At 41.3% G+C, this 21,106-nt stretch overlaps 3 protein-coding genes across 7 annotated transcripts; all 3 read right to left on the reverse strand.

The window, feature by feature from the left end:
• Positions 1-76: 76 nt before the first annotated feature.
• josd1 (Josephin domain containing 1) lies at positions 77-10,567 on the reverse strand. Its single transcript, XM_015054879.1, has 5 exons — positions 10,397-10,567; positions 8,200-9,019; positions 6,488-6,616; positions 2,622-2,816; positions 77-2,234 (listed from the first exon to the last, which is right to left on the reverse strand). The coding sequence occupies exons 2-5, from the start codon at positions 8,556-8,558 to the stop codon at positions 2,135-2,137; spliced, it is 783 nt and encodes a 260-aa protein (XP_014910365.1). The 5' UTR covers positions 8,559-9,019; positions 10,397-10,567; the 3' UTR covers positions 77-2,134.
• An 839-nt stretch (positions 10,568-11,406) lies between these two features.
• On the reverse strand, positions 11,407-14,669 carry LOC106961271 (GTPase IMAP family member 4-like). Of its 3 annotated transcripts, XM_015054877.1 has the most exons (8): positions 14,503-14,669; positions 14,293-14,347; positions 13,973-14,050; positions 13,399-13,449; positions 13,253-13,303; positions 13,105-13,155; positions 12,909-12,959; positions 11,407-12,416 (listed from the first exon to the last, which is right to left on the reverse strand). In XM_015054877.1, the coding sequence occupies exons 2-8, from the start codon at positions 14,333-14,335 to the stop codon at positions 11,683-11,685; spliced, it is 1,059 nt and encodes a 352-aa protein (XP_014910363.1). In that variant the 5' UTR covers positions 14,336-14,347; positions 14,503-14,669; the 3' UTR covers positions 11,407-11,682. The 3 variants fall into 3 exon arrangements, with proteins under 3 accessions (XP_014910363.1, XP_014910362.1, XP_014910364.1); XM_015054876.1 differs by having other exon boundaries at positions 14,293-14,669; XM_015054878.1 differs by lacking the exon at positions 12,909-12,959 and having other exon boundaries at positions 14,293-14,669.
• A 105-nt stretch (positions 14,670-14,774) lies between these two features.
• xrcc6 (X-ray repair complementing defective repair in Chinese hamster cells 6) lies at positions 14,775-21,035 on the reverse strand. 3 transcript variants are annotated; one of them, XM_015054870.1, is made up of 13 exons: positions 20,929-21,035; positions 20,439-20,528; positions 19,560-19,672; positions 19,251-19,392; positions 18,931-19,182; positions 18,258-18,444; positions 17,735-17,921; positions 16,809-16,977; positions 16,418-16,579; positions 16,099-16,228; positions 15,521-15,621; positions 15,283-15,399; positions 14,775-15,197 (listed from the first exon to the last, which is right to left on the reverse strand). In XM_015054870.1, exons 2-13 carry the CDS (start codon positions 20,509-20,511, stop codon positions 14,998-15,000), a joined length of 1,833 nt encoding a protein of 610 aa, XP_014910356.1. In that variant the 5' UTR covers positions 20,512-20,528; positions 20,929-21,035; the 3' UTR covers positions 14,775-14,997. The 3 variants fall into 3 exon arrangements, with proteins under 3 accessions (XP_014910356.1, XP_014910357.1, XP_014910358.1); XM_015054871.1 differs by lacking the exon at positions 20,929-21,035 and having other exon boundaries at positions 20,439-20,776; XM_015054872.1 differs by lacking the exons at positions 20,439-20,528; positions 20,929-21,035 and adding an exon at positions 20,237-20,422.
• Positions 21,036-21,106: the final 71 nt, after the last annotated feature.

Genomic DNA, 21,106 nt, shown 5'->3' on the forward strand with positions numbered 1-21,106 from the left:
ACCACACATCCTAGTAGGTGAAATAAATGTACAAATTTGCCCTTTATTACCAATTTTAACACAATGACACGTGAAATGCCAAATATGAGGATTTTATTTATTTTTTTTATGAAAAAATAAAGTACACTGATAATCAGGATTCCTCCGAGGGGGAAGGACTTAATGGATTGTCATGGCAATAAAGCAAAGGCATATGAATGCAAATGTGCAACACATCGCTGTGTCCGTGTTCAGTTAATAAAAATATCTGACAGTTCAACGCGGTTTCTCATGGATGCAATGTGACATCACAGGATTATAGACAGGCCTAGAACATGAGGATGTTGCTTCAAATTTGAAATAAAATATGCACAACTTATATAATTGGATTGCTTATATATATATATATATATATATATATATATATATATAAAGAAGTGTAACAAATTCCTTGGCAGAAAAAATTGAAAACTCATCATGGGAGTAGTTGCTCTGCAAAAATGGAAGGGCGTCTACCATTTCACCTCCCAAATATAACAAACTGCTCCTTTGGATTTTCTGATATGGCGCCAAACTCCAAAATCTACATACTTTTTATGTAAACAAGTTAAGGCCAATTCAACCACTAACATGTATAAACGAAGATTTTAACGATTGGAGACGAGAACTTTTAATCACCTCACAAACTACCGTAAATCTTTTCTTTCTTTAGACACGACACCAGATCGCCAACAACTTTCACTTTTCATCCGACTTTCTAGATTAATACCTGCAAAAACTTTTTTTTTTTTTTTGCTCTCCAGGTCTTTTCAGGTTTACAAGCAAATAACTTTCTTCACTCAACTACGCTTTAAAAACTACTTCCTTTGACCGAGATTCCTCCGATTACAGTCAATAACTTGCTGAGACAGTCAGTGATTTCCTTTTAAAGCTGTGTTTGGCTGCTTTTCATATATGGGGAAAAAAAAAAAAAACTACAGGAAGATGAGGAAAAGCCCTTTATCTGCTGAGTTCCTGTGCTACAGAGGGCTGCTGTGATTGGGACCCTTTGGAAAAGTCACTGAGGCAAAAAAAAAAACTCTGGCAACAACAAATCAGGACAAAGGGAGGCATTTGAGTGATAAAGAGCTAGCGTCCAAACCTTTAGTGTACAGTCGTGATTTTTACCGTTGATCATTCGGTCAGTAGGAGTAAATAAATTCACTCAGTAAAAGGTTTTGCAGGTAAACGTTAAATCTGAAGTCAGCATGACTCACAGCATGAAAATTATCCTCCTGAATTAGTAGATGCATTTTGCTGCATTTGATCCGAAGAGGAAGAGAGTTTTAGCATCAAACCCAAAATATATATTTCTTTACTGACAGGCAATGTTTGTGTGTAGTGCAATAAGTCTTAAACAAATAACATATTTCTTTCCTTTACAGAAGCGTCTATACAGTGAGAAGAAATTTAAAAACACGACTAGGTGATCATCGATACAAGCAAGCTGGAGCAAATATCCACTAGAGGGAGTACTTGGCCTGAGTGTTGCATTGCTTTGTTGTCATAATATAAAAAGTGTTGCATTGACAAAGATTCTACAGTAAAGGGTGAGTCGGTGCCACAAGTGTAGGGAATTGCTGAAACACACACAGTTGGCGATGTGGTAAAACCTCTCTCTCTGCGCTGGGATTCGATGAGATGGAGATGAGGGAAAAAGAGGTGAGGGTGCACTTTGGTGAGAAAGATGGGAAAATATGGAGTAAAATAAAACATTAAAAAAAGAGGAGGAAAAAAGAATAAACATAAAAATCTGCATTTTCCTTAGGTCCAAAATTCTCACAACTTTAGAAATTTGGGAAAATGAAAAGGGCAAGACAGAAAAAATAAGCATCGAAATATAAAAAAGGAACAGAATAGTCTCAGCTGTGATTCTTTGATTCGCTCTATAAAGTGTTTGCCTCCTTCATTACTTTGTGTCTCGGATCAGCTAAGTGATCAGCAATGACCGTGTAAACAAAACCCAAAAGAAGAAGAAGAAGAAAAAACAGGCTGGGTGGGGAGGAATTACAACTGCAAGAGTGCATCGATGCAATTGGCGGTGCACAACGCTACTTCGTCTCCAGTTCGTCCTGCGACAGGCCCGTTTGGCTGATGCGATTGGCTGGTTGAACCCTCAGCTGTCGGAGCGCCATGTTTGGTGGACCTCCACCTCTTCTGAGACAACCAGCAGGAGTTCACAGTTCTTCCCTCGTAACTGCTGACGGAGAAACTTCCTGAGTTTGTGATGAAGGAAACAAAACAGTCACTTGCGAGAATGATAAAAATAAATAAATGAGCATCAAGATTTCAAGAGGCTAAGTAAAAATGTGCAGAGAGAGTAAAAGTAAAATAATATTTAGTTACGTTTTCTGTCTACAACAGTAAAAATAATTCCAGGGTTTTTCCTGCTTGTCTGAGAGAGGGACACACAGGAGATTCCTCTTCCTTTCAGGAAAATATGTTACTTTTGTATTGCTAAAATGATTCAATCTATTAATATGCTTTGTACATTTTTATTTCAAATATGACATTATGATCATAATAATTACAATGGCTGAGCAGGATGATCCACGTGGTGGGATGTTGTTCTGAACACATTCTCAGAACACCTTGCCTCTCACCTGAGCTCATCAGGACTGCCAATAGGCTGAGGGTTGCGTAGCTTAGAATCCAGGTTGTAGTAGACACCTCCCACCTCCCTGACTCCAATCCAGTGCTGGCGTTTAAGTGGCAGCCGGAGGGGCCCCCAGCGCAGGTTGGACGGCACGTTGAGGATAAAGCCCTCCACGTTGGACAGCTCAATGCTGCCAACATCCCTGGGGGAAGAAAAAAAAAAGCTATTTAAGCAAAGAACATCATAAAACACAATGGACAACATACCATTTGGATGCTATGCTGTGGTGTCATACTTGACGAAGTCATTTGTAATTCTGTACAACAATATCATATTGCACACATTGGAAATCTTCTTGAAGTTTAAAACATTATGACATTTCCCGTCGCAAAGATTTTACAACTTAAAAGGTTTTTTAATGAAATCCGAGATTTTAACTCTGGCCAAAGATCATTTTTCCAGTCCAAGTCTAAGTCAGATTTTAAGTTTCTTGCCTCCAGTCCAAGTCAATCTTTCGCCTCGAGTCTCGTCTTTCACTTGTCTCCAAGTTGAGGCTCTGATGATTAAGATGATGTTTTCTGATTTAAAAAGTATACCATCTAGTCCACTTATAATGCAAGTTAGGAATTCAAATCCTGTCTTTTTATCTTAAGGGCTATTTTCACAAAGTACCACAATTGGCTTTTAATCGGTTAACATTTAACTCAACAAGCAAAAAAAACGTTATGACCCGCTTTAAATTACTTTGAAAACTAAAATTCATCCATCCATCCATTTTCTTTACACCCTTGTCCCTCAGTGGGGTCAGGAGGGTTGCTGGTGCCTATCTCCAGCTATCGTTCTGGGCGAGAGGCGGGGTACACCCTGGACAGGTCGCCAATCTGTCGCAGGGCAACACAGAGACAAACAACCATGCACACACACACTCACACCTAGGGACAATTTGGAGAGGCCAATTTACCTGACAGTCATGTCTTTGGACTGTGGAAGGAAACCAGAGTACCCGGAGAAAACCCACGCATGCACAGGGAGAACATGCAAACTCCATGCAAAAAAGACTGGGGCCGGGAATCGAACCCAGAACCTTCTTGCTGCAAGGCAACAGCTCTACCAACTGCACCACTGTGCAGCCCCAGAAAACTAAAATTAAATGAATTAAATCTTCATTTCAAACTCAGCAACAGATGGTTCCACAAAGTATCGACTCAGTGCGGCTAAATACTTTTGCACACCACAGAAACTTTTTGAATGGTGTAGAATTTTCTTTCTACTTCAAAATTGTACATCACTTTGTGTTGGTCTTTCACATTAAATTCCAAATAAATATATTTATGCTTGCGGTGGGAATGTGACAAAATATGGAAAATTTCACAAGGCTTTGAATATTTTTGTAAGCTGCTGCAAATCAATGTGCTGAGCTCAGCGGGAACAGAGCATTCAGTAAACATATCAATTTTTGGATTCTTCCCAATGTTCAAAATCCTCTTCAAAGATTTTTAGTGGTGCGCAAACAAATGTGCAAACAAGCTTTGTGCTGCATAAAAAAAGTAGCAGAAAGAGAGTCGTGTCTATGTTGTCAATTGATTAAGTTCCTGTTTCAGCACAGGCTAGAAAGACAGAAACTCATTTTCACAGAAAAAGGCAGAGACTCCTGATTCCGTTAGCAGTCCTGTGAGACCGATAATTAAGAAAGCACAAATACTGATAATAAAAAAAAGGCAAACTGATGGATCTTTGAAGACGCGGCTGTTAAGCTGATGTAGTTTCAGCAGAGGAAGCAGAGCCTCTGAAGAGCAGACCTCCTGTTTACATTTAGGATTTTAGTGAAGAATGCAGATGTTCGAGTTGGTTGAGAAGTTTCCTGTCCTCAAGAGTCAAGATTAGAAACAAATATGAGGGGAAAAAAAAGAAAAAAAAAATCAACCAAACATGTGGACCAGAGTAAAAGTGTTTATGTTTTGGCTCTGCGGCCTCTGCCCAACCCCCCCAAGGATCATTCTGGGAAATAAACTAAGACAACAGCGGAACATGCACTACAAATACACAAAAAAAAATCTCAATTACAGAGAGATGCAGTTTCACCACTGGATCTAAACTAGGACTCAAACAGAGATAAAGGTTTTTGTTGGTCTAGTTTTAGACAGTGATGTCAATCCAAGAAACAATACATTTGATAAATGCATCCACATCCTGCTGTGATGATTACAGGTGTGTTCAAAACAAACTGGAGTTACTGGAGAGACTAGAAAATCATCATGTGTGGCACAACACATATTTATAGCTTGTGAATTTTTGGGGGCTTGACTATTTTATTATTCATGTCAATGTTTGCCTTATTTTCAACAAACCAGTTAGATTTATTTGGTTTGGTGCTGCAGGATATTTATAATTCGAACGGAAACACGAAACTGGTGTTTCGCCAGCAGCTCAGAAAGTGAACCTTCAACCAACACAACTGGCCTCTTTGGATATTTTACCCCAAAAATAACTATGTGTAATTCTTAGAGTTCCTAAAGATTCATTCTGGTAGTTGTTTTATATTATTCAGAAGTAGAATCACAACAGGGCTGAAACGATTAATCAGATGAGTTATTGAAATAATCGTCAACCGTTTTAGTAATCGATAAATCGTATGCAGACTCAAAAAGAGGCAATTTGCTGTAAAGACAACACAGTCAGAGCAGTAATTCACAAAAAATATTAAATATTTTGCATTTAAGATAAAAAGATATGCATTTGTCTGTTAATCTGTCCTACCCAGAACTTTTCAAGTGGGTGTTTTGATTTCACCTGGTTCACATTCTGTACAAAATGTCATCTTTACCAACTAGTTAATCCAAAAATAATCAACAGATCAGTTGTACACGGTCCTGATACCAAGTCAAGCAGAAAGGATTGAGTTTTTCGCATGCTGATGTTAAAAGTTTTTCTTTTGGCTATAGCTTTACTAAAATAATTGTTTCTTCAGCTTAGCTATAGGTCAAAAAAAGCAGATCAGGAGCAAGAAAAAAAATTAAAGTTAAAAGAAAAATAACCTTCCTTTCCAATGTGAGGAACTCTCTTTATGAAACAATTAATCATTTGTGAAACGATTAATCATTTGTGAAACAAGTCCTCTGAGACAGGACTTTCACCCTCTTAATGGAGAAAAATACATATTTATATATACTGTTAAAATCAATATTCAGAAGGACAAAAACATTTGTGGTGTACTGGCCCAAATAAATGAATTGAAAGTATTGTTTTAGATTACTGTGCTGAGCAAAAACCAAGTGAGAAGCATAAAAATCTTAACACAAGTTATTCAACCATTTATCAATTGATATATCTGTGAATTTTTTTTGTAATTTCTTTTGCATCTGTGGCAATAAAACTTAGACACTGTACTTATAAATCCTATAATTTCGACTGGACAACAAGAGCCCCCTGGTGTGTTTTGCAACACTTTCCACTTAGTGCGTCTGGGTTCAAGTCCACAAAGTCCCATGTCACCTGATCAGTTCTGACCTGAGCAGAGAAACCAAGTCTGAGATTAATAAGCCGATATTCTGACAGTGTTTGGGTCTTCACACACAGCCAGCAAGTGGCTCATCCAACATACTACAGCCTGGAAACAAACCCTGCATATCCATTCCTCACACGACTTGTTTCAACGACAAGCTGGTATGCAAACCTGGACTGTGTCAGAGCTAATGTCCAACTATTCCCAGAGAAACATGACACTGACAAACTTTAGAAATGGCTAAATTGAAAGCACAAAGTGTCTGTGACTGTTCATACCATTGTGGCTTTGTCGTCGTTTGATAAATAATTGCATATTTGGAATCTGCAGTGTTTTGTACATTTGGACTTGGATTTAAATTACATACGTACCTTCTTTTATCCCACCAGACTGCCTCAAACCCTCGGGTCTGCAATGCCGCCATGATGACATTCACATCATAGTTCCCGTTTCCCAGCATGCTCTTTTTGTGAGGCGTCACCATAGTGCTGGGACTTAGCCTGCAACGTGTTGAAAACGAGAAATCAACCACAGTCTGTCATGTTTACTTGCTAACATCAAAGGTTTCTATTGGGATTTTATGTCATCAACACAAAGTTGTGCCTAACTAAGAAGACATGGCTTTCTAATTTTTGCTAATTATAAGTGTGTAAAGTGTAATGTGCATTTGAACACAGCCCTTTTTACACCTTTAACATGACTTATTGAAGAGCAAAACCAAGACTCTAAATCAGTTTCATTTGGCTGTCGTGAGTCCACAGCGGCTCTTCAGGTTGTAAAGGTTGCAAAGCCCTGCTCTAGATATGATATGCTCACAAGATATGACAAGATATGAAAAAAATCCTTTGTAAGAATGGCCAGTCAAATACCAGAAATATAACCAACTGAGAATCAGTGTAAACCTTAGAACACTGATTCTCACTGTTTTAACCCAAAGAAGAACAGGTAAGCATCTGTCAAGTGTGGATACAAGCATAAAACTTTGTTTGCTCAACCCTCAGGATGCACGTTTGTCATACCGATATCGGTGCACCGATTGCAGCCACTTAGATTTCAGGATGACGGCCATGGCTGCCATTTTTCTGCCTTTTAAACCAGTTATTTGCATAAAATGTTACCCATTTTCATGACTTGGATGAACTCTATCTCACATCATTTGTTTTCAACGATGGTCATCCTAATCACAAAACTCACTAATAACAGGCTGCAAAATCTGATGCCAAAACTGAAGCTGAGGTTTCTGCTGTTAGTCTAACACCAGTCGTCAAGGAAGGACAAGAAGACTGGGCTGACAGTCATCTTAATGGTTCTTGTTAGCTCCTGCAAATTTTTTTAATTGTTTAGTGGTTTAGTATTAGCTTCCGCTAATGTTTTCATTTCTACATCAGTTCAGTGTATATTTTTATATTTTCATTTGTTTAGCAGTTCAGCATTAGCTTTGGCTAATACTTTTATATGTTTAGTAATAACGTCTGCTAATGTTATGTCTTTAGCAGGTTAGCGTTAGCTTCTCCTTATATCTTCATTTGTTTAGCATTAGCATATTTTTATTTGCTTAGTGGTTTAGCATCGACTTCCGCTAATGTTTTTATTTGTTTAGCGGTTTTGTTTAGTTTCTTCAAATATCTTTCTGTGTTTAGCAGTTTTGAATAAATGGCCACCATCAATTTTTCAGTGGCTAACTTTTTTTCTCTTTTTTTTAAAAATACATAGCAAGACCATGGGAACGCCTGTGCCAAGTAGGGTTCTTGTATCCACATGTTAAAGATTTTGCTGAAATATTCAATGCATTCAGCTATACCTCAAAATTTTGCAGCTTTAATTGCAGAGAGCAATTAAAGCTGCAAACTCAGTGGGGCTGGATACAATTGCATCCCACACTTTCGTCACCCACATTCTTTTTGTTGTGAGCATAATTTCTAAAATCATGTATCATTTTCCTTTCACCTCACAATTACATGCTACTTTGTGTGGGTGTACCTCATCAAATCCAGAGACGAAAGGTGGAAAAGTTCAAGAAGTATAAACACTTTTGCAAGACAAAGGTGATTCTTGGTGCATTTTAGTAACCCAGCTCTCTCACCTTTGGTATATCTCCTGCAGGGTGTCCCGACTAAAGGCTGTCCCATCCTGGAAGACGTTGTTGAGCGCATGCAATGCACACAGCTCCCTCCGCTGCTTCTCGTGATATATGGCCGGAGTTGTCGGAGAAGTCTGCTGGGGAGCCGGCGGGGAGAGGGAGGACGACGACGACGAGAGATCCTGCTGCAGCTGACCGTCCCTCGGATCCTTGCTCCTCCTCTCCGCTGCTCCTGAAACCGCTTCCCCCCCTCCTCCGGCAGCTTTCTGCTTGCTGACCTTCCAGGGCATGCAGCCCAGCTCCTGCAGTCCGCCTCGGCCCTTCTCCTTCCACTCGCTGGCTGGATACGGAGTACTGCCCATCCGTGGACGTTCACCACCGCCGCCGCCACCACCACCGCCACGTCCTCCTCCTCCAGCTCCACCACTACTGCCCTCAGGATGCTACATTGAAGGCAGGACAGCCGTTCCCATGGCAGCCCCCTCGACCTCCGGGAAGAGAGGAGTCTGTGTGTTGCTATGTAGGCTCTCAGAGGAAGGTGGAAGGTAAATAAACACCACCTCTCTCAACTGGAGAGGACGTAGAAAGTAGAATTCAGGACAGAATTTAGACAGGGGTGGAAAAATAAAAAGTATGAGGAAAATGGGATCCTCCGATAAAAATCATAAATCAAGTTGTCATCCCTCTCTTGTGTGTTTCCACTTCCTCCATCCTGTGAGTGTTTGTGTGCGTTGACCGTTGTGTCCCTCCAGTCAGCAGACGTGCCGTTTTGCAGGACTTTCCATCACCAGAAAGCTGAACATGAAGCTTCTCTCACGTTGCTCTGGAAACAGATGTTACGACCAGTTTAGAATACTGAACGCAATTTGAAGTATTCCGCTTTGTTGAGCTACATTGATTCTGATCTAATCTCTTTTTTCCTTTTCTGTCACCCTTAAGCACATTTTTAGGGGTGCACCGATTGCAGTTTTTTTGTCCCATTACTGACCTTTAAAAAGTCGACTTTTTTTTTTTGTCTGAAAAGTTGCTAAGCACAGCGACAGAGTTGATACATCAGCAAAAGTGGAGAGACTCTCACGTCTGAGCAAAATGGGGGCAGCTACTGAATTTCAGATATTTGTCCAAGTAGATAAGATCGGTTTCACATGCAAGTACAAGCTGATCACAGAAAATTAAGGAAATCTGGACCGATCTGTAAGTGCATCCCAAAGACAACCAGAAAAAACACAATCACTTTTTAAGTTATGCTATAATTTAATAAGGTTCAGACTAATGATGTCATCCAGGACATATTTTTGTACAAGATTGTCTTTGCTGTCAGCATGTCATGATGGTCACAAGACCAACAGACTTCAGTCAGAGGTCTCTTCAAATTTGTTGCGAGACAGACTGCTACAGCAGATTCTTCCTGCTCACAGCATCACTGTCCACAACCGCTCTTTGAAGATGCTTTGATCATATGATTGCAACATTTCATTTCCTTTTGGAAATTTTTTGAAATAACTTTTAATTGAATTGAATTTGTATCAGAGCTGTCGTCACCCAAAAGGGTCGTTTTTTTCCCCATGTAGGGCCATGTTAGCTTGGACAGCTTTTTTCCCTATAATATATGTACTGCTTGTTATATTTGGCAAATATTTATATATCTTTAATGATCTGAAACATTTAGGTGAGATATAAAGCTAAAGAGAAGAAATTTGTAGGGGGCAAATACATTTTTTCACAGCAATGCACAACTGCTAAAATGTTAAAAACAAAGAAAGTGGGAACAACTTATTATCAGCTACAATGTTCTTTAAAGCTATGCCGAATCTATTTAAGGTGTATGCAGATGGTTAAAATACAACAATAATAGGCTTTACTCTTTTTTTCGACCAGCGGACTTCAAAATAGGCAGAAAGTAAGTATCTCCAGCAGCTAGTTCTGAATAGAGGAAACAAGCTGTCCAGAGAGAACTAGCTAAATGTGACAGCAGCCAAACACAGGTCACAGCAATAAGAAAGCAAACGCTCACACTAACCAAGGACAGCTGCTCTTAGACACTAAAAACACACTCGTACTGTAGTATTGAATCCATGTTGGCAGCAGTTTTTTTTTTTCGCCGTTAGTCCTGTGGATGTTTTCTACGTAACTCCGTCTCTACAGCCAACACAAACACAACGCCTTCCTCTAACTTCATTATTTCACAACGAACACTTACCCGTCCGGTTCCGACCGGTGGTGAGACAGTCGAACCTCTACAAAACGGTCTAGGAAACTAACTGAGCTGGTTTTTGCTTTCCCTAAAGGCTGTCCGGTCCTTTGTCTTTAACACTTTTTTTTCCTGTTGTGAGGTCTGTTTCTCCGTCCGTGAAGATAACGCGCATGCGCAGTAGCGTTTCCCTGGCTGCGTCAGAAAGCACAGGAGCAGTTCCTCCCCTGAGAATAAAACCCTTAAAATGTTCCACTTTAAGCCTCGACTGTGAGGAGGCACACCCTGGGTTCTGTTTACGGTGATTAAAATTAAAATTATACAGGTAAGAAATGTTTTAATACCACAGGCACAGTGGCGGATGTTCCATTTTTGGCGCCCTGGGCGAATCTTTTTCTGCCTCCACAACCTATCAAACCTCAAAGGATTTTTTTTATTGGGCATCTGTTAAAAGGATATAAGCAGTTTATATTTTACCTGTGGTGTACCTCTTTGGCCTCTGCAGTTAATATGAATCCAGGTATGGGTTAGCAAGTTGTATTGATTATTTTGAGAACTTAAAACTAGGAAGCCCCTTTTCACACAATGCTTTTTAATAACAAACTGTGGTCGGATGCAACAATAATCACTAGAATAATTATTTAATCCTGGTTTGACCAGTCAATATATTATATATTTTTTGCTTCTCTAATTCTAAAACCAGGAAAGCACTGATTCTTTTTCTAAATAGAAAAAGTATGTTTACTAATCTTGTGCCAGGACCCACCTCCTCGCTTTGATTGGTTAGTTCTGATTGGGAGTGGGGCATTTTTACAGACGCCATATTAGCTGAAAGAAACACCTTATAAAAATTACATCCTGCAGCTTTATAGGAAATGCTGCAATTAATAAATATATAGTTTTTCGATAAAAAGTTTTGGCGCGATGGAAATGAAGACATTTTTCTGGAGTCACTGGAGTCACATGATCAACAACCGGATGTTACCACAGGCCCAAACCACAAAGAAGAAGACGACAGGTAGTTGGAGGATGATTTTTAATAACTTATTGTGTGTACAAACTTATTTCCATGGTTTATAACAGCATTTGTTATTTCATGCAAACACCACTATCACAAATGTGTTTTTTCGACATTATCAGAACATTGACAAAGTTTTACACACATTTTCGATGGAAACACAGATACTGACAAAACCACAGGGCAAATGGAAATATACATATATATATGTTTTTAAAATTTTCTTTAGCCAAGGCTAACAAACGCTCCAACACCTCTCGCCGTGTAGTTCCCCTATCTACCTGTGGCCCAGTTGTTGAGCCAGTGCGGAGGACATGTCATCCAGCAGCTTCTCCCTCAGCTCGACCTCCCTCTTGTACACCTCATGGACAAAATGGCCCCTGTTCTCCTTTACATCTAACACACGCTCAACCAGATCTCTGTAAGCGCAGTCTTTAGACCTTCGACTTGAATACTTTCCTGTAGGTGGAACGTATGCGCTGCTGTCCACAAGCTCTGGACTCTGACCACAGATAGAGCAGGCCTTTTCCAGCCCCTCCAGCAGCTCATCCATGGTGAAGCTTTGTCTGCCGTCCACATAAGAGATCACCGGGATAATGTATCCCGTGACTCCCTCTCCAAACAGTTCAAGGGCGCCTTGAACGGCTCGGGTGAGGTCCTGGCCAACCGACTCGCCGGAGCTTTGAGCCTTGATAACCAGCAGAAAGGCATGCGGGCCGGGACTAGTGAGCTGAAGGCTCCTTAGGGCCTCCCTGGCGCGGCTTGCATTCCCCATTGACGACCCTAAAACATCGGGGGTGTTGATTACTGTAATCTCTCTGCCGTCCAGCACCGTGCTCTGCTTGATGCCCTTCTTCACCACGTTGCTGAATGGTCTCGTCTTGTTGCTGCCTATTGCTAACAAATCGTCTGCTATGATGTTTCGGTCCGCTACGTTTGGCCCCAGGAAGATCAACCTCAAATCTGACTCCCTTGAAGTGCCACTGATCTGTGGTCCATCATCAGACGATCCTGTAGACGTGAGAAGTTTTAGTGTAAATGCTTAAACAATGTTGTTGGAAAGTTGTTGGGGTGTCGGGGGCAGATGGAAGAGCTCACCCAGGGTCACATTCATGCAAGAGCCACCACTGTTAGTAGACCCTATAATTAGAGCTTTTCAGGAAATAAAAGGGCTGGAGGTGCGATTGCAAATACACTCACTGACGTAAAACATTTTCTTAGTTTATATATTTGCAATGATGGAAGTAATTACTGTCAATCCAGTTGGAAGACTGAATAGTATTCTTACAAAGTTTGCTATTTTGGAACGACACATTCTGTTTTTGTCAGTAAATTGGCAACGCGTTGTCGGAAATTTAAATACCTTTGTAAAAACATTAAAGTAGATTTACTTTTCAAAATATAAGTGCGTGTTTCCCCCTAAATGAGGAGGATTATCGGAGGTAAGGAGAACCCTTGGGAAATTACCACACAATTTAAAACAATAAAGAAGAGTATAATGACCTGTGATGGCTCTGATGATGGGAACCATCCACTTGAGTTTGGAGGAAAATGCTGAAGACACATCAAATTAAGACGTTAGTCTAAGTTGTAATTACAGTCTTTTGTGTTTATGTTGCTGGAATAGCTGCTAGTTCATTTTGACTTGAATTTATGAAACACTGAAATATCACCCTACAGAAGAGGAAGAGGAGCTCACCGACTAGAAACCGCCAAACCCGAGAAACCCATTTCAACAGGTTCTTGATTCCTGAGACAAAAAGGAGAAAAGTAAAAGCGTTTTATTTAGGCTGCTTTAACTTCTCGTATGGAAGCTCGTCACTGGGAATAAGACTTATAGTTCGTACCGCGGAAGGTTCCGACCAGGCGGCTCACCCAGCCCCAAAGAGCTGACAGACCTGAGGCAGGACCAACAAAATGTTTGCCTTGTGATTTTGGTTCCGGCCAAACTTCGTCAAGATGTCAGAGGGAAAAACAAATAACAAAAACTCACCGGTTATGTAGCAGAAGAAACGGATCGGCCAACGGATCAGCGCTGGGAGAGCTGCAGGAAAACCAAACGGCTTAAAACATCTGGATAAAAATTACTCACACCGTCAAAGAATTCCATATAATACTCACCTTAGTCCTTTATTATAATATATTATCAATCCTTGTATCATGAAATAGAAAATAAGGGGAATTGTGCCAGTATTTAAAAGTGTCTGAAGTTTTGTCACATTTGGTGACGTTACAATCACAAACTTCTATGTATTTTAGTGGGATTTTAAGGTATCTGATAAAGGAAATGATACATTTGATGGCAAAGGCCATAACAGGCAAATTAATTAATTAAATTAAAACTTTAAACATCTACTAAATCTTTTGTTTCACTCTTTGCATGATTTGTAACCACATTCAGTATGTGTAAGGTCGTGTCATAACCTCTTGATGTGATTTAAATTTGTGTCCAAGCTCCAGACTTCAGCAAGACACATTAGCTGAACAACGCAGCTACTCTTTGAGTATTCTTTGTTTGTTTGTTTAAAATAAGATTGTGAATATGCGAGGTCGTCGTGGCGACTGACTTTGTGAAAATCTGTAGAGAAGGTAGCCCACCACAGCGAAGCCTCCCATCTGGACGTTGCTGCCTCCCATGAACCAGCCTACACCAAATAAAGAAGGGTTATTACTACAGCACTGCTATTTCCCACTTATTATGTAGAGGTGTGTGTGTGTGTGTGTGTGTGTGTGTCTTCACATGTATCACGAGTCACACAGCATTCCATAATTAGACCGATTGCAGCATCTTTTATATGCAAGGCCTTCTGAGGTAAAGTCAATTTCTACACTGTGACATGTTTAAATAATAGCTTTTTTTTTTCTTGTAAACTTTAAAGTTTCCTACCAGCAGGGGCAGCCTCGGCGTTGTTCTCACACTGACACTCCATTTCAGCATCAGTCTTTACAAAAACAGCACAAACACACATCACAAACCTCACACCTTTATTTTGAAGCAACAATCCAGAAACGCATGGTTTCAATAAGCAAAGATCAACCAAGCACAAAGTCCATGTTTGCCTTTCTGAACAGTAAAAGGGATCTGAAGAGTCGTTACCTTGTGTGTGTATGTGTATGTGTGTTGGAGTAAACCTTCCTGAGGAACGTCGTCTGGTTCTGACACAGCTCACACGCTGGATGTTTCCTTCCTGCTGAGCGCGGAGACGCTCCCTCAACACGATCAGCGCTTCTGAATTATTAATCTGAATGGAGATGCCAGAACGCCTCCAGGTGTGTCGCGCCTTCTTTTCTGGCAGAACTGGAAATGCTGCCTGAGACCTACGATCTCTTTCAGTTTGAAATAATACAAAAAATAAGAGTCGCTTTTATAAAGAAACGTTTTAATGCAACACGTTATCAATAATCATCACTAGTTGTCTTTTTAATTACAGGCGTGCGTCAGTGGTTCCGCCTGGAAAAGAAGATCTGGGATTTTTACAATACAAGTGAAGACGTTCAGCTTATTCTTCCACTTAACTTTCACTACTTCTCTAATCCAGCGCATAAAAAAAAAACAACCTCCCTGAACATCTGAAAGCGTCTGATAGCGTCCTCATGAACCCAGTCGCTCGCTCAGAGCGTCTATCAGATCCTGCTTCTTGGTCCCGGTGGTTTTGATCCCAAACTGCTTGCAGGCCTCCTTCAGCACCGTCACAGTCAGCTTTCCCAGAGTGCCGTTCTGCATGTGGGCCTTCAGCTCATCCGCCGTTGCCCCCACTTTGGGCTTCTTCTCGGCCCCGGCTCCGCCGTCGGCTGCACGCAGAGAGAAAGACACGATCAGGCTGGAAACGGCGTCTGATCTGAAGTACGGTGGCGGAAACCGAATGGAGGGTCTAACCCGTTTTCCGTTTGGGAGCTGGTTTGGTCTCTGGGTTGTACCCGGCAGGGTAGACCAGATCCTTAAACTCGTCCACCAGAGGGCCGAGCCGCTGGTCAATCTGGTCCACTTTAGGCACTGAGGTGTGGGAAAAGAAAAAAGAAAGAAAAAAAAAACACATGAAGAAGAAAGAAGGTTAGAGAGTTGAGATAGAAGAACTGAATGTGGGGAACAGAAAGTAAAGTAGTCGGCTTCTTACTGATGAGATCCTCGATGTCCTCTGGAGCCAACATGTCCAGAGCCAGGGCTTCCAGGTTCCTGAAGTGCTGCTGCAGGACTGGGTTCTCGAACGCATCACTCCTGCATGACATGGAGGAGGAAGGAAGCAGCTTATGTAGAGGACTACAGTAAATAGAATAAAGAAAGGAAGTATAATGTGATGTCATCATATCTATACAACGGCATGTCCAGGGCACTGCAAACAGACCAAAATAAATTAATATAAATGAATTCCCCCCTGAAAAAAGTGCAATCAATAAAAATAAATTAAAAAGAAAAAAAAAAAAAAAAAAAACGTAGAAATTTTGGAGGCACAAAATTTGAAAATTATGGACTTCTGAAACTCAAAACAGCAAAACAAACAAACAAACAAACAAACAAAAAAAAACACACTGGTGACATGATTACCGGCAGCTCCCTCCCTCTGTATACTCCAAGCTTCTCAAATGTTCTGGGAGAAAACTAGAATCTGGCAAAACTGCTTGCTAACAGCAGAAGTGTAAGAAATATATTTTACATGTGAGGATTTTTCTAAAATCTGCGTCTTCATAAACTGACCTGTACTTGAAGCGGAGCTTCTGGATGATCTCCTTCATCTTGTTAACCTGTGTTTGTGAGGCCGGCGGACATCTAGGAGGATCGAGAGTTCGCAGGTCGTCGGCATACGGCAGGTAGATGACATTGAAACCTGATGAAGGGAGCAGAGAGCAGGTCGACATACATCCATCGTAGGAAAAAAAAAAAACCATAATATGAACACTATCAGAAACTCCATTTATTACTTCAATTTCCTGATCTAGGTTTAATCTTTTGGGTTCTTGCGATGCTAAAACCACCAAGATTCACAGCAAATACGAGAATGCCAACGGTTGTTGACCTGGAGGTGTGATCTGGACCTTCCCTTCGTCGACTTCTTCCGTCTGAGGCACCAAGGCAACAAATCTGGGTGGGTAGTTTCGGCGGAAGACGGAGCGACACAGAGCAAAGACGTTTCTCTCGATGCACTTCTTCAACAGGGCCGAGAACAGACAGGCACTTCCTGGAGCAGCAAAACAACAACAAACACGCAAAAAAAGAAAACAAAACAGTTTTAAAGGGGCAGTGTTATGTATATTCAAGACACATAGTGGCATTTTAAAACACAATCAAGTATCTATGTGTTTGCTGCTGGCTAGTCTGAGGAGTCAAGTCTACTCCCTTAAATGCAGACAGAAGATAAGAGGAGCTTTTAAACTACGTAAAATATCAGAACAGATCCACAGTTCTACCTTTCACTTCGCCCTCCTCAGGGTAGATGAAGACAGAAGGTCGGATGTGATGATGCAGTTTGAGTTTTTCCATTGGCTTAAATCCGATCAGAAACAGTCCCGGGTCGTGAAACTTCTTAATGGCATCCACTTCATCCTTCTCCATCACTATTTGTTTCCTACCGTACACCTACAACACACACAAGTCAGTATTTTTACCCGTATTTTACCCTGTCCATTCATTTTAATAACTGCATTTATGTCTAACCCAGACATTTACCCGAACCCTTAACCAAAACTTAACTCACGCCATACCTCTCAACCTGTCTCTCCCAAACTGTGGTCAGCTGACGCCCCCTAGTGGTCGTCATTTACCGTGATGTGAGCTCAAAGTGCGAAGCGTGCATTTAGCTTACCAAAGGATTGTATTTAAGTGGTTTAAAAGAAGATGAAGATGCCGAGGGGAAGAAAACATCTGAAGGAATTGATGTCTGCAGTAACGTTTCTCAGATTCTTTAGGGTGAGTTGTAGAACTTTTGTTTTTAGAACACAATTAAAGATACATAGCATGCCACTATGCCACCTGAGCTGAGTTCGATACAGTGGTGACGAGGCGGTGAGCAGCGCCACGCCCCACGTTGACTAACTGCATCTTTACACCTAAAATAAAATAATTATTTACATCGGATTTTCTTTGAGCTGAAATAAAATGTTACTTTCTGCCATAGCTTTGTTTCTTTTATTATTATTCTAAATTACAAATAGCCCGAAAATGTTACTAATGCACACAACATGTGAAGTAAAGAACAACGTATTTTTTGGGACCGGGCTTTGGCCCATATAAAGCCCATCAGGCTTTCAGAAATGGTCCTAAGCATTACAGCTAAACAATGCTAATAATTCCATTTAAAGAAGTTCATTCATATTTAAACCCAGCTGCCACATACCTGGGCCTTCTTTATCTCGCTGGGCAGCAGCAGACTGCCGGTCTGAGTGTGGAAGGTGCGGGTTTTGCTGCGCACCGGTTCGTTGGTTTCCCGGTACAGTCTGACGGAGGCGGGTTTCCGAGCCGACACCGCAGTTGCGTACACACCCACCGCTACGTTTAGACCCTCACCAAGAGTCAAGCTTAACCTGAACAACACAGCACAGGGACGGGCAGGGTGTGAACGCCGCTTGAGAGTTTTGGGTTTACAGAAAAAATTGTTGTTTGTTGTTTTTACCTTCTTTTTTTTTTAATATAATTTTTTGTACAGTTTTGGCTTAATGAATAATGACGAAAAGTCATCAGTGTATGTAAATATCTGGTTTGAAGTGCAGCTTATGTTCTGTCTATGTCCTATTTGTACTAATACTACACAGTTGCCAGTCTGCTACTATTTGATCTAGTACAAGTAAAGGGCAAAATGGAGACAGATGTTTTTTCTGTGTAGAAACAGAAAAAAAAACTTCTTTTTTTTTTCCTGTCACCTGGCCAAGGCTCTCTTTTTGGTCTCTCTGGCTCGGACCCGTTTCTGAAGGTCCTCCAGTTTGTCGCACGGCTCCAGCTGCAGGCCGAGCTCGCTGTCGTCCTCGGGCGGGCTCACGATGTCCCGGAAGAAGAGCGACACGTCGAAGCCGCCCGGTTTTATCAGGTGCATTAAATCGATGAGAACACCTGAGAACACCCGGAGGAGTCGGGTCGGATCAGACAGGCTGATCAAACAAGAAACTGTAAACTGTTTGTGTGTCAGATGCTGCTGTGAACTTAGAAAACAGCTTTGATTTACCAGCTGCACGTTCTTATGGGGGTTTTCCTAGCATATTTAGACACCTAGATACTGTAAATTTGAATCCACCATGAATTCTACCAGGGGATCGTTGGAGGAAAATGTGACAATAAGTCAAAATACACATGAAAATTCAAGTTGAGAAATGGAAAATCCATGGCTAAGTCAAAGGCAATATCTGATACAACAAAGCTATTTGGGATTTATACCTGTAAGTAAACAAGTAAACCAAGGAACATAAAATAAAAGTTAGGCATCAATTTGATGGATATGTGAATAGTTCCTTTAAAGGAAGTCAGCAACCTAATGTAATTTCTTGACAGAAGACATTTTTCTAACCATATAAACACAGGCAGCTTTTTCTCCAAACTGACCGGTCTCCTTCAGGTCACTGGCTTTGGTGCGGGCCTGTCGGTCCCTGGTGCTGTCGCCCCCGTGTGGATCGTCCCTGCAGGTGAAGATCATGAGGCGTTTGTGCGAGAGCCGCAGCTTGATGTCGCTGTACAGGTTGGCGCAGCACCACAGGGCGTCGCCCAGAGACGTCTCCCCGCTCCCCAGGGTCTGCGCCGCCAGCTGCGCGCCTTTCTCGCCCCGCAGAGCATTCACGTCCTGAACCCGCTCCGCACCTGAAGGGGCACAGGTTTAACGTCTCACGCTGTAACTTTCCCCTTTTCGTCGCCGTGCGACCTCTGACCTGGTTCGTCGAGATCGTGGTACACGTAAACGTGTTTGAATGAGTTCCTCTGGTTCTTGCTCTGCTCTGTGCCGTAAAACACCAGAGCCACCAGGTCCCGGTGGCTGCTGATGATCTTACTGGTGTACACGCTCCGCACGACCTACGGCAACACGAGATGCGGATGAATTCTTCTCAGCAACTTGAATATTTGAAAAGATTTCAAGAATGTTTCACTGAAAACACATAAAGATGTGAGTTTTTGGTTGTTTTAAGGGAATACAGAAGTAACAGAATATCAACAGGATGAAAAAAAGCTGAAGTTCTTACCTGCATGGTCATGTCAAAGTTAGAGGGTTGTCCATCTTCGCCTTTGACGAACATTTCCTTTGAAGCGTCGACCAAGAAGACCAGGCTGTCTCTGCCTGACACTTTGTAATCTCCTGTCATAGACAGACACGTGCTTTGGTTTGCAATATTTTGCCTTCAACTTTTCTAAAATCCAGGGTGCTGTCATCATAAAGAACACGAATAAACACTTTAAAAAGAGAAACTTAATAAAAAAAGCCAAAATGCTAGATTGATTAGTGGCATTTTGTGATGTCACCATGACCTTGTGATTGTAGAATCTCGAACTTATTTTCAAGAGAGGGGTGGATGGAAGTATGGAAAGTGCGTGCCTGAGGAAAGACTGCGCTTTAAGTTAGAGCTATATGTTGGGGAATGTCAAATATGCTACTGTGTGGCACAACACACATATGTGCAGTCTGGAGGTATATCAAAGAATAACCGTTTGTCACAAGCAAGGTGCACAGAATATAATCTCTTAAGCTAAATATGAACTACAGCAGCAGAAGAGCACACTGGGTCTCTCTCCATCAGCTAAAGAGATGAAATTCACAACTTAAAAATATTTGATCATAACAAAATTGGAATAATGTTGTCTGGTCTATTCACTTCAGCTACAACATTCAAATCAGAATTTGGCACAAGTGATGGTGTAGTACCTTAGGAATTTGCTGCTGCAGAACTTTATGCCTTAATAGTGACCCATTTTCTGATGACCATTTCCACCATATTAACCTACGTCAATCTGTTTTTGTTGTTGTTTAAATCAAGACGATTAGTTCACTGGACTCAGGTATGGATCTGGACATATCAGAGTGATGGCAGGCAGCTGGCTCAGACATGGACGTGGCCCGGTTTTACCTCCAGACAGCTCCGCTTCCTCTTGTTCTTGCTCCTCGTCCTCATTCTGGTAGAAAGCGTTCCACTCCGCCATCTGGCCAGCTTTCAGCTCTGCACCAGGATGCAGTCATTTCAACAAGACATTATTCACCCATGCTTCGTACGTAAGCAACGTTGCTTACGCAGAAACTTCGTATTCACAAATCCATTCCAATGCTTCAACTGTTGTGCAGCAAAGTGTTAAGCGAAACTCTCCAATACGCACGTTGACACTACACGCAAGTTAGAAATCAGCTAAAATTTACTTAGTGCCATTTTTACCACTAAAATAAAACCAACTTAAGCCTAACAATAACGCTAGCTAGCTAGCTTAACGTAACCAATCTATGTTAATAAACTGGTAACTTCCACCTCCTTTAATGACGCTTTCGTCTCCCTAGTGATGCGTATAAACTATATCAACTAAAATAAACACAAGAATAAGAGATACTCAGTGGTACTCATCACTTACCGCGCTCCACAACTTACAAGTCCAGGCTAGTTTCAATGGGAGATCAGGTACGTGAACGCGCCAGTATGGAAGCGAAGTGGTGCCAAAACATCTTTTTCTTCTTGTTTTTTGTTTTTGTATTATCGCCATCTACTGTGCTGGAGTGTAAACCAGAGTATCCGTCTTACCTAATTAAACT

Source organism: Poecilia latipinna, unplaced genomic scaffold (genome assembly GCF_001443285.1).
Source record: "Poecilia latipinna isolate Pla-1442-1.1 unplaced genomic scaffold, P_latipinna-1.0 Scaffold1283, whole genome shotgun sequence".
Taxonomy (NCBI): Eukaryota; Metazoa; Chordata; class Actinopteri; order Cyprinodontiformes; family Poeciliidae; genus Poecilia; species Poecilia latipinna.

Excerpts from the sequence above, each read along its gene's own strand:
- LOC106961271 (XM_015054876.1), bottom strand. The coding sequence starts at position 14,374 with ATGTGTGTTTGTGCTGTTTTTGTAAAGACTGATGCTGAAATGGAGTGT. Across the intron at positions 14,051-14,292 it reads CGCCGAGGCTGCCCCTGCTG|GCTGGTTCATGGGAGGCAGC; the intron begins GTAGGAAACTTT and ends TATTTGGTGTAG. Across the intron at positions 12,960-13,104 it reads GGTTTGGCGGTTTCTAGTCG|CATTTTCCTCCAAACTCAAG; the intron begins GTGAGCTCCTCT and ends ATGTGTCTTCAG.
- xrcc6 (XM_015054870.1), bottom strand. The coding sequence starts at position 20,511 with ATGGCGGAGTGGAACGCTTTCTACCAGAATGAGGACGAGGAGCAAGAA. Across the intron at positions 19,673-20,438 it reads GGAAGCGGAGCTGTCTGGAG|GAGATTACAAAGTGTCAGGC; the intron begins GTAAAACCGGGC and ends TGTCTATGACAG. Across the intron at positions 17,922-18,257 it reads AAAAAGAGAGCCTTGGCCAG|GTTAAGCTTGACTCTTGGTG; the intron begins GTGACAGGAAAA and ends TGTGTTGTTCAG.
- josd1 (XM_015054879.1), bottom strand. The coding sequence starts at position 8,558 with ATGGGCAGTACTCCGTATCCAGCCAGCGAGTGGAAGGAGAAGGGCCGA. Across the intron at positions 2,817-6,487 it reads GTCTGGTGGGATAAAAGAAG|GGATGTTGGCAGCATTGAGC; the intron begins GTACGTATGTAA and ends TTCTTCCCCCAG. Across the intron at positions 2,235-2,621 it reads GGCAGTCCTGATGAGCTCAG|GAAGTTTCTCCGTCAGCAGT; the intron begins GTGAGAGGCAAG and ends TCACAAACTCAG.